Here is a 15,140-nt window from a genome sequence, read left to right on the forward strand (position 1 = left end):
GTCTTTGTTTTCTGGGTCCCTCCAGGCTGGGTTGAAGCGAGAGGGAGGACCGCAGACGCGGAATGTGAGCTCTCGTGCCAGTTGGTGTGCCCGCTCGTTCGGATTACAGTCAGGAGATCCGGAAATGTTGCCCATGTGGGCCGGGAACCATGTGAGGTGTGGGGACGTGAGGTTGTCTCCTCCCGTTTCTTGGAAGAAGATGGTGTTGATAACCGTAGCTGCTTTCCTAGAGACGACGGCCGACCAGATGGTTCTAATAGCTGTTCTGGAGTCTGAGTAAATGACTGACGCTCCTTTGCAGCTTTGAAGGGCCACCGCGATGGCCATTTCTTCTGCTTCGTGAGTGATGTTGGTAACTACCGTGGCTGCGTTGACGAGTGAGACATGGGCGTCCACCACAGAGACCGCGTAGGCGCCTCGTTTCCACTATCTGACTGCATCAACGAAGAGGACTTGCGTTTCGTTACGTTTGATGTTGTCAAGGGTTGCCTTCGCTCTCGCTTTTCTCCGCCCTTCGTTGTGGGTGGGGTGTATGTTTCGTGGGATGGGATCAACGGTTATTGATCTCTTGGCGTTTGTGCGTAGTTGCGACTTCTCTGGTGGCATGAAGAGGGGCTGTATGCCTGCTTCTAGTAAGATCTCGATGACCGCCCTTGTGATTGAGAGCCGACTAATTTGGGAGTTTCGCTGTGCCTCAAAGAGTTCGGTGGCCGTGTTCTGTAGCTCCAATTGGAGGAGTCGTTCAGTGCTAGTGTTTCTAGGGAGGCTTAGGACCTTTTTCAATCCCGTTCTGATTAATGTATCAAGTTTATTCAGCTCCGTCTTCTTCCAGTTGAGGAAGGCGGCGTAGGTTACGTGGCTGATGAGGAAGGCGTGAAATGCTTTCATGAGGTTGTCCTCTTTCAGTCCATCCCTTTTGCTGGCGACCCGTGATATCACCCTGGTGAAGTTGAGGGTGCTCTTTGTGATGCGTTTTAGTGCCTCCGCGTTGTCATTGCTGTAAGCCCCAATGACCATGCCCAGGACCTTGATTGTGTTACACCTGGGGATGTTTCCTCCGTCCCTGGTGTGAAGGCGAACGGGGAGGGAGCTAAGGGGCTGTCTCAGCCTGGGGCCTTGTTTGCACAGAAGGAGCTCCGATTTGCTGGGGGAGAGCTTTAGTCCGGTGTTTGCAATAGAAGCTTCCGTGGTGTCCAGCGCTTGCTGTAGGTTCTGCTCCCTGGTGCCTAGCGGGCCGCTCGTCGACCGAATGGTGATATCGTCGGCGTAAATTGCATGCCCTACCCCCGCGACTTTCATGAATTTGTTTGCTAGATCATGCATTGCGATGTTGAAAAGAAGCGGCGAAAGCACTGACCCTTGCGGGGTACCGATGTTACCTAGCATGCGCTTTCTGCTTCTGATTTGTCCGACGTTTATGGTAGCCGTTCGGTTATCCAAAAACGATCTTACGAAATTGTGGAAATTTACTCCGAGATCTAAAGTGGATATTTCGCTGAGGATGTGCTCGGGCCTGACCGTGTCAAAGGCCTTGGTTAGGTCAAGCACCAGGATGCCTTTTACACCCCTGGATTTGTTGTCTATGACGGCGTTCCTCATAAGTAGCATGGCGTCTTGTGAGGATAGTGATTTTTGAAGCCTATGTGATTGAGGCGGAATAGGCCGTTTTCTTCAATGTGCTCTCCAATTCTATTGTGGATGGCATGCTCTGCGACCTTCGCGAGGCACGACGTAAGGAAGATGGGTCTCAGATTCTCTGCATGAAGCGGTTTTTCGGGTTTGGGGATGAGAACTACATTGGCAGTTCGCCATTCGTCCGGCACCCGGCCTTCAACCCATACCTCGATAATTTTGCTCGTAATGATTTGTATGGCTTTTTCATCTAGATTTCTGAGTAGTTTGTTTGTCCGTCTGGGCCGGGGGCCGAGCGTCCGTTTAGTTCAGGAAGGGCGCGCACAATCTCCGAAACTTCGAAAGGACGATCCAGCGATAGTTGAGGTGTCCCCTTATACTCGCATGTCGGGTCGTCCCACGGGACAGATTTGCGCTCTACTGGTAGGTAGATGTCTGCCAGGCGTCAGCAAAGTCCCGCGGACTCGTGCCTTCTTTCGTGTGAAGATGAATGAGCCTTTCGATCGTTAGTCGGGCATAATTCTTGGTCGGTTTGTTGTTGTTGGCGAATAGGTTCTTAAGAAGGCTCCACTTGCTGCCCCTTGTCATTTCACCGTCCACCCCATTACACACTTCGTCCCATTGCTGCGCATTCAACTTTCTGGAGTGTTCTTCGATCTCTTTGTTGATTTTCGTTAATTTAGACCTCAGTCTCCTGTTTAGCTTCTGCTGTTTCCATCTTTCACTTAGCGCATTCTTGGCCTCCAGGAGATGTGCGAGTCTGGAGTCCATGGCTGGCCCCTCCAGATCCACGCTTATTTCTTTAGTGGCATTGCCCACCATAATTTTCACATTTTCCAGGAGCTCTTCGAAGGTTTCTTCTTGTTGGTCCGCATTACCCCTCATTCTTCTGAAGAGGTCCCAGTCGACGTAGGTGTAATTCTTGGGAGAAGTGGGTGTGATGCGGTCGTTGATTTCTAGCATGTAATGATCACTGCCAAGGTCCTCTTGCAGGTTGTCCCACGACCCGTCAGCGTTTCTGAGGAACGTCAGGTCCGGGGTGGTATCCCTCTGAACCGAGTTGCCTCTGCGCGACGGAAACCTTGAGTCCGTGATGAGTTGAATGCCTAGGGTGTCCGCACACTCGGCAATGTTAATTCCTTTCCTGTCATTGGTGGCGTAGCCCCAGACGGTGTTGTGCGCGTTGAAGTCCCCGGCAACGATCAGTGGCCTGTCCTTGGCTGGCGACGCGACCGATGTGAAAAGTTTGTTAAAGTATCTGAGTCTGTCATTCGGGGAACTGTAGACGTTTAATATGTAAAGGTTGGTCTTTAGGGCCCGACTGGGGATGATTTCTGTGAGCTTGGATTCCAGGCCTTTTTTGTACTTCAGGGTGCCCCTTTCCCCAAAGCTGACATCTTTGCGGATGAGAGTGGTAATGCCCCTGGATTGTTTTAACTCGGGGTCCAGTGTCTGTCTGGAAACCCTGTACCCCTAGAAGGACATGTTTTGAATGTTCTTTTCCGCCCTGCATTCTTGTAGGATGATGACGTGTGGCTTTTCTTTACATCATCTGACGAATCGCGTTAAGTTAGATTTCTTTTTGTTGAAAGAGTTACAGTTCCATTGCCAGATTTTGAAATATTCTGGTGCGTTATCCATTGTACTGGTTTGGCATGGCCCCATTTATGCTGGGCTCACTCATTGGGCCTGGCGGCTTGCGGAGTATGGGCGGGGCAGGTGTGGGTCCCAGGGCCAACATGCGCCCTGGGTCCGGCGTGGGAATTATTTTTGTGCTTTTGGGATGAGCGACTGGTCTTTCTAGGCGGTCGAGCCTGCCGCAGATTTGAGTGAGTACCTCCTTAATTTCAGTAATTGCCGATTGAAGTACGTTGTACTTGCTCTTCTTCTTGCTGCGCTTCTTAGCTTTATTGTCATTGACGGAGGCGTTAGAAGGAGCCTCGCTGACATCAGACATAGACACGTCCGCGTCAGATGTGTCATTGGTTTGGATGACGACGGCCCTGCGTTTGTCTGTGCTACACGATGCGACCATGGTCCCTGAAGAGGGAGGGATGGGTGTCGGTGTGTTGTTTGTTAAGATACGGCCTTCTAGCCTGGCTAGGGTTGCCCTTAGTTCAGCTAGTTCCTGTTTGAGTGCTTTGTTTTCCCTCTCTAGTGTGTGTATTCGCGGGTCTGCCACGTGTTCTGACTGTGCCTTACCTGGCTTTGAAATTGGCGTTGCAGAACCCTTGTTGCCGGCCATGTCGGCCCATGTCATTTTCTTGCCGGGCCGCCTGGAGCTGGATCTCGACCGCGATTGGCCCTTGGAGCGGGAGTGCCCTCTGGATTGGGAGCGCCCTTTGGATTGAAGGCGCCCTCTGGATTGAGAGCGCACTCTGAATTGGGAGCGCTGCTTGGGGATGGAGCCACATGCCGGATCCTGCTGCATGGCCGCAGGGTCACTGACCTTGTACGGGTTGGCATCTCTGTCGGAGCGGTTTCGTCTTCTTACACAAAGAAAACGATGGTCGTGGCCACCGACTACCTTACCCGCTATGCCGAAAGGAATTCCCAGCCCAAAGCTAGTGTGGCGGTAGTAGCGAAATACTTCGTCTATGCTGCTACGCATAGATGAAAATATACTGCTACGAAATGGCTCCTCAGAAGTCATTATCACAGACAGAGGGAAGGCTTTTAAAGCGGAGCTTGAAGCTATCCTCCAACATAGCCAGATCACCCACCTGCGCAGAAAGAATCAGAAAAGGGTGGAAGTAATTAGGTAATCACCGCGGCGCCGCGTACTACTTGATGTCGTGCATGTGCTGTGTCTTAAGCTTTTCTGTGAACATTGATGCACTTTCGGACTTTGTTTCTTCGTTGCTTGTTCATTTTTCTTCACTACGGCTGGTACTGTTCTTCGCTTTTGTCTTCTGTTGTCCGGATGGATGGATGGATGGATGGATAATTGGACGGATGGACGGATGGACGGAGGGACGGACGGACGGACGGACGCATGGATGGATGGATGGATGGATGGATGGATGGATGGATGGATGGATGGATGGATGCTATGCGCGTCCCCTTTCGAACGGGGCAATGGGTTGCACCGCCAGGCTCTTGTCATTTTAATGCCTAATGTCCTACCCATCTTGAGAAGAAAGAAAGAAAAAAGATACGATGAAATCGCATAGTCAAGCTTTTTGAAAACCTATTCTGAACTTTGCTTGTGTAGGCCTCCGCTGTTTGTCATTTCCCTAGTTTTCTTCCACCAATCTTCCAATCGCCTCTTAGTAATCTCTCTTGCGGACATGTTTACTTTCCCCCTGCTTTCGCTGAACCCAAGGGCTTCAAGAAAATCACTGATTCCTAAATCAACCTCAGGGAAGATATTGTCACATTTTAATACAACATGCTCCATCGTTTCCTTGGCATTGCCGCAGAAAGTACATTCTTCTTCTTCCGTCTTATATCTCTCTATATAAGTGCGCGTTCTAAGGCATCCTGACGCCGCTTCGAAAAGTATTGAACTTTTTTTTATTTATCATAAGATGTTTCTTTCCTGATTTCGTTTTTGCTCTTAGGTAGTTACTCGTGGCAGGTTTCGGTTCCATTGCCGCCACCCATGAGATTATATCAGCCTCTTTGACTGTCCGCTTGACGTTCTTTGTTTCTGTGTTGCTCACCATACAGGCTGCGTACTTGCTGATAAGCTTCCTAGTTATTTTCCTACACTGTGAATTTGTTATTCCTGTACAAATACCTAAACACTCTGCCAGCCCACTTACTTTCTTCATAAATAATTTTACTATGAGCTTCCCTCACCTCTAAACTTCCCCAGCCAATATCACCCTCCACAGCTTCATGTGTAGTCTTCATGTGAGCGCTCAATGCTTTGGCGTCCCCCTGCCCTTTGGTTGCCATCAAGGCCTGATTGTACTCCTTATTTCAAGCAAACAACCGCATTTCCAAATGTAAGTCCTGGAACCATTACACGTTTCCACATACCCCGGAGTACCTCGTACCTTTATTGTATCCCCTTAGCGCTCCCCTGTAAAAAAACCGACAGAACGATCTTGTCGGGCCCACAGAGTTCTTGACGGTCCTTCAGGATTTCAACGCCCTTCCAACGCCTATAAGATTCCTGAAGGTCCCTCAGGAGAGCCTGTGCGCACGCTTCCCACAGCAATAAGATTCTTGAAGGTCCCTCAATCTTACATGCGACCCTCCAACAGAAGTACGATTTTCGAATATGTCGCTTCAAGACCACTTCCAACCGCAATACGACTGCGGAATCATATATGTGCCTCGCGTATGCTGATTTCGTTTGGGCTTCTTAAATACGTTTTACAAATACACTAGTATGCAGACCCCTTAAGCGGAAGCTTTAGCTCGGGTGCTCCTATCTAAATACATGTAAAAGGTGAATTCGTTTTTCTCGGCAACCACTGCACCAAATTTGACGAGGTTTGTTGCATTTCAAAGAAAACTTAAAATGTAGTGATGATTGGTTTCAAATTTTTGATTTAGCTCCTAAATTTTTATAACGAAATTGGCAAAAATTGAAAATTCTGAAAAAACGAAACTATCAAGTTTACAACTCTAACTCAGAAACGAAAAAGGATAATACAATTCTGTGAATGACACCTAATCTAAAGCGGACAAAATTGATATGGTATACATGAATCTAAAAAATTTAGTAATTTAGAAATACAGCTTTTGCAGAACCTTTGTAAGCAACGTAACAATTAAACGTAAGATATGAAATGACACATCCCATTTGTCCGCTTTCAATGGTCTAATGGATGCCATTGACAGAGCTGCGATATCTGTTTTTAATGCAGAGTTAGGAATTTCTAAACATCGTTCTATTATTTTCGCACTTTCGAATTTTTAAAAATTGTTTTAACTGAATTCAGGACCTAAATCGAAATTCCGCTTCCAACAGTCACTAGAATGTAACTTTCTCCCTCAAATGCAACAAATTTCACTAAAATCGGTGTAGGGGTTATCTCAGAAAACGTTTTTGCGTTTTAAATGTATTTGAATAAGCCGCGTCGGAATTGACATCGAGCTAAAGCTTCCTCTTAATGTAGTCATAATAGGCCTTCAACGACGTCACTCACGAACGCAAGTCCTCGCGTTGTGCGGGCCTCAGCGAACTTCCATGTAATGCCGATGAAACTGCCGATCCAATAGTTGCCGTACCAGATATCAACCGTTTATCGACAGCGCGATTTCCGCAACGCCTCCGCGTGTATTTATACTTTCTTATGCTGCGAAACAATGGAACTACTCCAGGACAGTTGGCATGGACAAACTTTGATCAGGCTTTTTACGTTCAGCGTAGGACATATATGTAGCGCAGTCAACGAGTTCGTACGCGCACGCCACCGGCGCATTTGAACTGACAACTGCTTTTATGCTTCAGTTTGCATTCGTAGCGATTTGAAATAGACGACATTTTCCTTCGCATAGTGCAAGCGGGAAGCGGCGACGCTGCGCCGTGCCCATAACGCTCGGTGCTTCAGCAAAAGCTGCGGTACGCCGCACGCGATCGCCGCGGCGCTTCTCTGAATGAAATATGGTTGTGTAGATGGTTGTATTTGTGCACAATGTTATGCCGACACACTTAGCTTTTCAGATACAGTGGTTGCTTTCTATTATACGCCAAACACTCAGCGAGCGACGGCCATTTGACACAGCAGCCTCGCTCGGCGAAAATGAGTGCGTTCGTGAAAACCACTACGATCTGAATGTTAAATTCCGACTCGATCGAGCACGCACTTCTACGACGCAGAGCCAATATATACGGCATCGCTTTTGTGTTTCTTTCACGGTATCGGGCAAGAAACTGACGTGAACGAGCTTGTTTTCTTCGCGCATTTTCTTGCACTTTCCGATTGCTTAACGCTACTGATTTGCAGCTTCGTTGACGATCTCAGCGGGTGCCGAATGCGTGCTGTAGCTGTGCCATTCCCTGGACGTACTGCCCGAAAGACTACCGGCATAATCGTACGGTGAGGTATCGATTTTTCAAGTAAACCATTCTCGAAATTTACGTCGTTTACATACATTGTACGGCACCTGTACGTCCGAACTGCAGCCAGCGAAGCATGCAAACACCTAAATACGCTTAACCAATTGGCAGTGGCGTAGCTAGGTCGTCTGGCACCGGGGGCCCATAGGTCCTCTGTCACTGCCCCCTTCCCCGGAGTAGTCAGGAAGGAAGGATATCGCCAATTTCCGGGGAGTGGAGGGTGGTATATCAGCACCAGCACAGCCAGCTTGACCCTCCCCTTTTCGCATTCGTTCCCATAGATTGCTAATGTAGCAGGCATGCAGGCTGTTTAATTTTCCGCCCCAAACAGCACACGGTGCTGCACCGATAACGTGTGATGGGTGCATTTGCACATCTGCTGTCAGACTGTGAGGCTTGGCAGCTAATACAAACAACGTTTTAATTAGCTGTTTTAGAGGCGGTATTGCATTGGCAAAATTAAAGCCCGACAATCATATATGTTGCCCAACAACAAGTTCACAAAAATTGTCGTAGGTATACTACGGTGTCCAGTATTTTGGCTGTCGCCAGCCCTGAACCAAAACGAAAATTATATAGCGTGTCAGTGACGCTGATCTCCCCACCCTATCAGAAAACACCACCTGCTTCCTTTGCTGAGCAGCTGCCAATGCTATGACAAGCACGAGTTCTCTTCATTCTGGTCCATAAACACTTTCTTAATTTGCTGCTATTGGCGAACGTGATCATCCGATCTGCGGTACCGCCACAAGATTGCAAACAAAATAGAGCGCGCTCCGCGTCGATTCCTGGCGTCAGCAGGCAAAAAACTAGAAGGCCACCATGATGGCCGTGCCAGAGAAAGCTTCTGCTACTGTTGGTCTGCACTGGCAATGGAGAGGATAAAGGGATCGACATTACTGGTGCACTATTTCATGTTTCTTACGGCACTGGCATACTGGGCCGCCCACAGTGCCAAAAGTAGTGAATGCTGTAACACTCAAGACGATTTTGTTTAGAGAATTTTTTGTTGAGTTCATGATATCAATCTGCGTCCTCAATTCAAAAGTTGCAAAGTTTCCTCTATAATTGCTAATTAAGCAGTTCTTTAAGATACCTTTAATAAATATCTGCCATATTTTGCACGATAACGAGTTCCTATAGTACTGGTCACAACAAGACATAACGTGATAAAACACCGACAGATATTCTCACAAAATTCACGTTTCTTGTAAAAAAACAGGGTACTGCATTTTTGTCATGAAGTCACACAACAACAGCAACAACAACAGGAGGAGGAGGAGGTAGAAGTGGAAAAACAGAAGGAAGGAATTGTAGGAAGGAAGGTCAGCCTGACGCGCGTCTAGTTTCCTACCCTAGATAGGCAAAGGTGTTTAGGGAAAGAAAAGAAAGGAGAAGGAGCGAAGAAGGTACTGTCAGCGTGAATACGGGCGATGCCCATAACTTGGCACCTATAATCAACCACTGAGGCCAGTCGATTTCACGAAACGTAGCAGTGCCCGCATCGCTTTGTGAGCCTACGACGCGTGGTGCCACGGCCCAAGAATCTTAGTCTCTGAAAATGGCCTGCTATCTAATCGGTTTAACACCATCAGAAGAACGTCGCATTCGATCTCATAGAGATTAAAAAGCACGCAACACATGCTTGATCATCTCTTCACATTTGCACGAGTAAAAAATGGGAGTGTCGGACATTCCTATAAGGAATGAGTGGGCTTTCGTAAAAGGCACCCTAACCAGAGGCATATTGCCTTGCTTAGTAACTCAGGGGACCAATTGCAATGCATGCTCACCGACCCGGAGAGGCCAAGCAGAAGAGTGGGTCTCAAAATTCATCTGTAGAAAACGAATGTTCAACAGTCTCGGAAGAGAACAGCAATTTACAATAGGTAGCGAGGCACTGGAAGTGGTAAGGGAATACATCTACTTAGGGCAGGTAGTGACGGCGGATTCGGATCATGAAACGGAAATAACCAGAAGAATAAGAATGGGCTGGGGTGCGTTTGTCAGGCATTCTCTGATCATGAACAGCAGGTTGCCATTATCCCTGAAGAGAAAAGTGTATAATAGCTGTGTCTTACCAGTACTCACCTACGAGCCTAGAGGCTTACGAAAAGGGTTCTACTTAAATTGAAGATGACGCAACGAGCTATGGAAAGAAGAATGATGGGTGTAACGTTAAGGGATAAGAAAAGAGCAGATTGGGTGAGGGAACAAACGCGAGTTAATGACAACTTAGTGGAAATCAAGAAATAGAAATGGGCATGGGCAGAACATGTAATGAGGAGGGAAGATAACCGACGGTCATTAAGGGTTACGGACTGGATTCCAAGGGAAGGGAAGAGTAGCAGGGGCGGCAGAAAGTTAGGTGGGTGGATGAGATTAAGAAGTTTGCAGGGACGACATGGCCACAATTAGTGCATGACCGGGGTTGTTGGAGAAGTATGGGCGAGGCCTGTGCCCTGCAGTGGGCCTGATGATGATGATGATGACGACAACGACGACGACGACGAACCAGAGGCGGCACAGTAAAGTTGCATCCCGTCGGAAGAAGTTCGATTGTATCTGCAGCCTCAATGTAGGATCCAGCCAGTGAAGACGGCAATTGGACATAATCGGGGCGTTCCACAAATTTTCATTCTTGGTTTGAGCAAGTAAACGACCCCTCGCAGTGTCTATTCTTGATAAGAGTATATGAAGTGTCACGGCTTCATTATGGACTGACCGGACAGCATCATCAGCAAGGCCATTTTCGACGATGCCATATTGCCCGAAAGCAATTGGAAGACGATGTCATGTCCGTTTATGAGCTAGGGCTTGATGGAGAACCTCTCTGGACTAAAGCACCAGTTCATGGGTATTGCGTCGTAAGGCTCACTGCAGAATCTGAAGGGGTGCCTTGGAGTCACAGAAAACGACCGACTTTCAAGGTTTGGATTGTGTGATCTAATTCACAGCGGCATGTAGAGTGGCAAGTTCTGTTGCCGTAGAGGTGATTCTATGGGACACTTTCAACGTAATTGTGACTTGTAATGCCGGGATGATAGCCGCGCCTGTGGAGCTGGTGGCTGAGACAGATCAATCAGTGCAAATATGCGTTCATTGTTGATGTCTCGCTCAGTACTGACAGTGTGAACTGACGTAGATCCACTGTTGACTGGCGGTTCTCCATGATTCCCGGAACCATGAGGCGTACTTGTGGCTGTCATAGGCACCAGAGGGGTGACAGTGAACTTGCTGCTGGGTAAAGCCCGACGGAAGGTAGCCTGGAAGTGTCGAAAAAAGTTTGGAAAATGTGCCTTGAGGTACTTGAACTGGCGAAGCAGCAATATAGTGACTGGGTAATGTGTGCTTTAAGGTTGTCAGCCGCTATATATGTTGTAAGCAAGTATCTCTAGTAAGCATGAGCGTCGCACGAGTCGAGGCACATTGTGGTAGTCCAAGACATGTCCGAAGAGCCTGGATCTGCAAACATTTGAGGGTCGATTGTTTGTTTTACATGTGTTCGCCAAAACCAGCCAAGCTGTACAATAAAGAGCCCGGAAACAGTGCTTTGTAAAGCGCTGCAGCATGGAACAGACCGAAGTGCCCCAGGTTTTTCCGCACAGGAACTTCGTTATATGTACAATCTAAATTAGTCTCCGCTTCAGGTAGATTCAGTGGGGGCTTCATGAAAGGTCCCCGTCAATAATCACATCTATGAAGCGGTGATACGTCCGATATTTGATACCCTGGCCATCGAGAGAAACTGGGTACGGCGCCATGGGTTTGCGCGTAAACGCGGTTAACGCGCATTTTTCGATGGACACTCTATGGCCTCGTTTGCGGAGATACGAACAAGTTAGGGTGGCTGCCCGCTGAATTCTTGCGCGCACTTGAACATGAGTCACCGCAGAAGGCCAAAGACAAATATCATCAGCGTACATTGGTGAATTGTCTTGGGTAATATTTCAGCAAGGCCAACTACAGTTACGTTAAAGAGAATAGGGCTCAATACCCCGCCCTGTGCGACGCCACCGTGACAACAAAATGATAAAGAGATCGTTAGCTATGACTAGGAGACAGTGTTCTTATTGAATACCGCGAAACTGATACAAACCCGCTTGAAAAACAATAGGAAATTTCAGTCTGTCGTATCTTGGGACGTCTCCGGAAATTTGAACTACCTGGGGTTCTTTAACGTGTATCTGAAAGTAAGCACACGGGTGTTTTTTTTTTTTCATTTCGCTCCCATTGAAATGCGGCCGCCGTGGCCGGGATGCAGGGGCTGTTTTCGTACTCCACTAAGATTACCAATTGAAATATGCTAAACGAATAGCTTTGCCCATCGTAATTTCGTGTTTAAAGTAAATTCTGACGTTCATCCATAAAGAGCAAGCCATTTGTATCGTTCAGTTTTGCGAGAAACTTAATTACCATCACTAGAAAAAGTAATGCAAGAGGTGGAATGCACGCACGCTCATAGCTAATAGCATCACTCATGGATTTTGACGTGTTTATGGCATAGAATTCGCAGCTTCACATTATCTTTCACGCCCAGGATAAGCCGATCTCGGGTACAAGTCTTCTATGAGCGCCTACACTGACTAGGTCTCACTTGGAGTTATCTGGAAGGCATTTCATCGGGAAGGTATTTCCTTCGCATATCCAGAGCACACGCTCCGTCAGCATCACACGTTGAACGGCGTGTTCAAAGTTCAAGTGCAGGAAGAGGCTTTTTTTCTTTTCGAACGTTTGTATTTGACAAGTGAATGCGAAAGGTTAATTGTAGTGTTGGAGGGGAAACAATTTTTTTTCTTCAACATCAAAACGTGTTGAATAAATTCAGAGGACGTGCTTGTACATGGCTGCGCTACAAAGCAAGCACAGCGATATAGCGTTTCAGCGCCCTGTATAAAAGCGTGACGGAGCAACAGTAGGGTGAAGGACGCACCTGAATCCGATCCTGAATGTCTGGAACTTTATTTGTTTAGCGCTGGTTGTGCCAACGTCACGGTTGATTCTAAGAAGTGCTCTACAAGGACATGAACCATATGGCAAAAAGAGAAGCTTCAGGCCAATGCTTCCTAATATTCTAAATGCACTCCAACATGCTAAAATTTTAAATTCGTCATATTGAGCCGGATGGATCAGAACAATACGAATGAATGACAGCGCATTGCATGGGGAACACCCTAAGAGTAGACGTAGTGGAAAATGCACTGGCCACTTTCTCGATCAACTTAATTGAGCTAAGCTCTTGATTTTGTTCGAGGGGGTACCTAGTTTACATCCCAATATTACAATGAAAATTGGTTTTGTTGAACTTCTGAAGAGAAGAGCTAAATTTTAAGTCCACTTTAGGTACATTTTAGAGGGAGTTTACTACGGCAATATCTTCAAAGAGGTTTAAACTGATGGTAGAGCCCTTGTAAAAATATTTTACAAATGCAATCCCATATCTTCGAGTGTACGAAAGTGCATTCATGAATTCGTATGACGTTAACAGAGGTAACTTGAAAAGAAAGAACATCGACCTATCTTATCAAGGTTAAGGACATTTGCGAGACAAGTGATAAGTTTCATTGGGTCTGCGGTGAAGCTACTGTGAGAAATTAACTTATGTGTCGAAATATCATAAGATACAGATGTAAAGTATCGTATCAGACACAGTTGTACCAGTTGTATCTTTATCTCGAATATTTAAGGCCTCAGTATCTTTATCTGTATCACAATGCAATTTATATGTATTTTTGCTCAGGCCTGGTAGTGACATACCACATTTCCACCGCAGTGTTTAGTCATGCATGAGCTGTGCATGCACCGGAGTCCTCTCTTGCGCTTCCTCCTGAACACGCTGCGTTATTCAACGACACTGCTTCTAAGTCTGCAGATTAGGCTTGTTTGAATACATATTCAGAAAGTTCATCTGAATATGTATGACGTGGATTCGATTCCGCCCAGCGCCAAATCAAGTTTAAATAAGCTTTCGTCATTGGCTAACCGCACATAACATGCGGCACACAGTTACCCTAATAGACGCCAAAGAGAGTCATTGAATAGGGGCACGTACCCAGTGGTGCAGAGCAAGTGAGCTGAAATTGGCATCAAAGAGGTTCATTGAGGATCAGACCATATTCAGTCACATATACCAAGTGACCCCAATATACCATAGATGATTTGCATCTGGTTTTGTCCAAACAAAATCTCGACGGGCTAATAGATTGTTATATATATATACGCTATGAATACTGAACACATGAAAAAAAATATCCTGTATGTGTCATTCATCAGTCCAGCCCGCGAGAGTCTCGGTAAGAAAAAATTATGCAATTACAAGTAACCATGCTGAGGCGCACAATGTCTTCCTGGCACCATCCTGGCATGGATGCTTGTAATGGTGACTGAGGTACTAATTTTACCATCTTTAAGCCAAAGGGCTTGGGAAATTGCTATTTTGTCTTGACTCATTTAAAATAATAAACCAAAACTAACACGGCCAGTTCTCTACTATTCTCAATTTCGGCTTAGCTATCGTGCTGAACTTGTCTGTTTTAAAAAGTTTCAATATACCATGGAGGATCTGCATCTGGTTTTCTCGCCATAAAAGCTCGACCTGTTAATAGCAGTAGAAATTGCAACCTTTCCGAAAAGCAAGCAGAACTCTTAAAACTGTTACAATACCGTTCAAATGTGAAACCATAAGATTGCTGAAGAAATATAAGTAGATTTCTGCAGAAATATATTTTCGGAGCTTACCGGTTTAACCATGCACTATTTTTACTAGTTTCAGTCATGCTTACAATTGCGTCTTCAATGCAGGTGGTGGTTATTACAGCACAGAGATAGTACATTACCAAGGCAAGAATGATGACTGTGCTGCGTTCACCATTCTGAACGGAAATCACCGTACGTATATTCTTTCTAATTAGTATAGGAGAAATTACACATGGGAGATGACACCTGTGTCAGTGACGCTGTATTGTGATTATCAAAGTAAAACATTATTCTTAAACTTGTGCTGGTTTCGATGCTGTGTTGGTTGGACTGTGAAGATGAGCTAGGAAATATGAACCCGTGGTGAAGCTAGGAAGCGGAAATGGGAGCATTGACCTAGAAATGAGGAGGGTATGTGTATTGCACCATACCAATTGATTATTTCCATTAACGATTACGTCATCCACTCTGCAGTGAAAACGCACAAGTGCTTGGTTGCGGCAGAATACATACGCCTCATTGGCATAGGTTACACCTGCTCTCTCATCTCGCACGTTGCCTGTAAGGGAGTCGATTAGTGAAAGAGACGCAGCACCTGTAGTAACTTTAAAAGAATATGAGAAGCTTGGCGGCGGTGATTGGCCGCCAAGAGAGTCGAATAACAAGAAAATTCCCTGATGTTTCCAGTCATCCTGTATGGGTTTTGGTAACTTATGGTTAATTCGTATAAATGACTTATCTGGAATAGTTTCATGCAAGTAAAAACAAGAGAGGGAATGAGATACTGCTGGTT

General features: G+C 46.4%; 1 protein-coding gene across 2 annotated transcripts in view; it reads left to right on the forward strand.

The window, feature by feature from the left end:
• LOC142587770 (uncharacterized) overlaps nucleotides 1-14,605 on the forward strand; it is a 47,944-nt gene extending 33,339 nt beyond the window's left edge. The window contains exons 5-6 of one of the 2 annotated variants that reach the window (XM_075699012.1): nucleotides 7,539-7,631; nucleotides 14,453-14,605. In XM_075699012.1, the coding sequence (XP_075555127.1) occupies nucleotides 7,539-7,579 (41 nt within the window). In that variant the 3' untranslated portion in view covers nucleotides 7,580-7,631; nucleotides 14,453-14,605. The remainder of the gene's footprint in view (nucleotides 1-7,538; nucleotides 7,632-14,452) is intronic. The other variant, XM_075699011.1, reaches the window with a different exon arrangement.
• The last annotated feature ends 535 nt before the right edge of the window (nucleotides 14,606-15,140 follow it).

The sequence above is a fragment of the Dermacentor variabilis genome, chromosome 7 (genome assembly GCF_050947875.1).
Source record: "Dermacentor variabilis isolate Ectoservices chromosome 7, ASM5094787v1, whole genome shotgun sequence".
In the NCBI taxonomy this organism is placed as follows: domain Eukaryota; kingdom Metazoa; phylum Arthropoda; class Arachnida; order Ixodida; family Ixodidae; genus Dermacentor; species Dermacentor variabilis.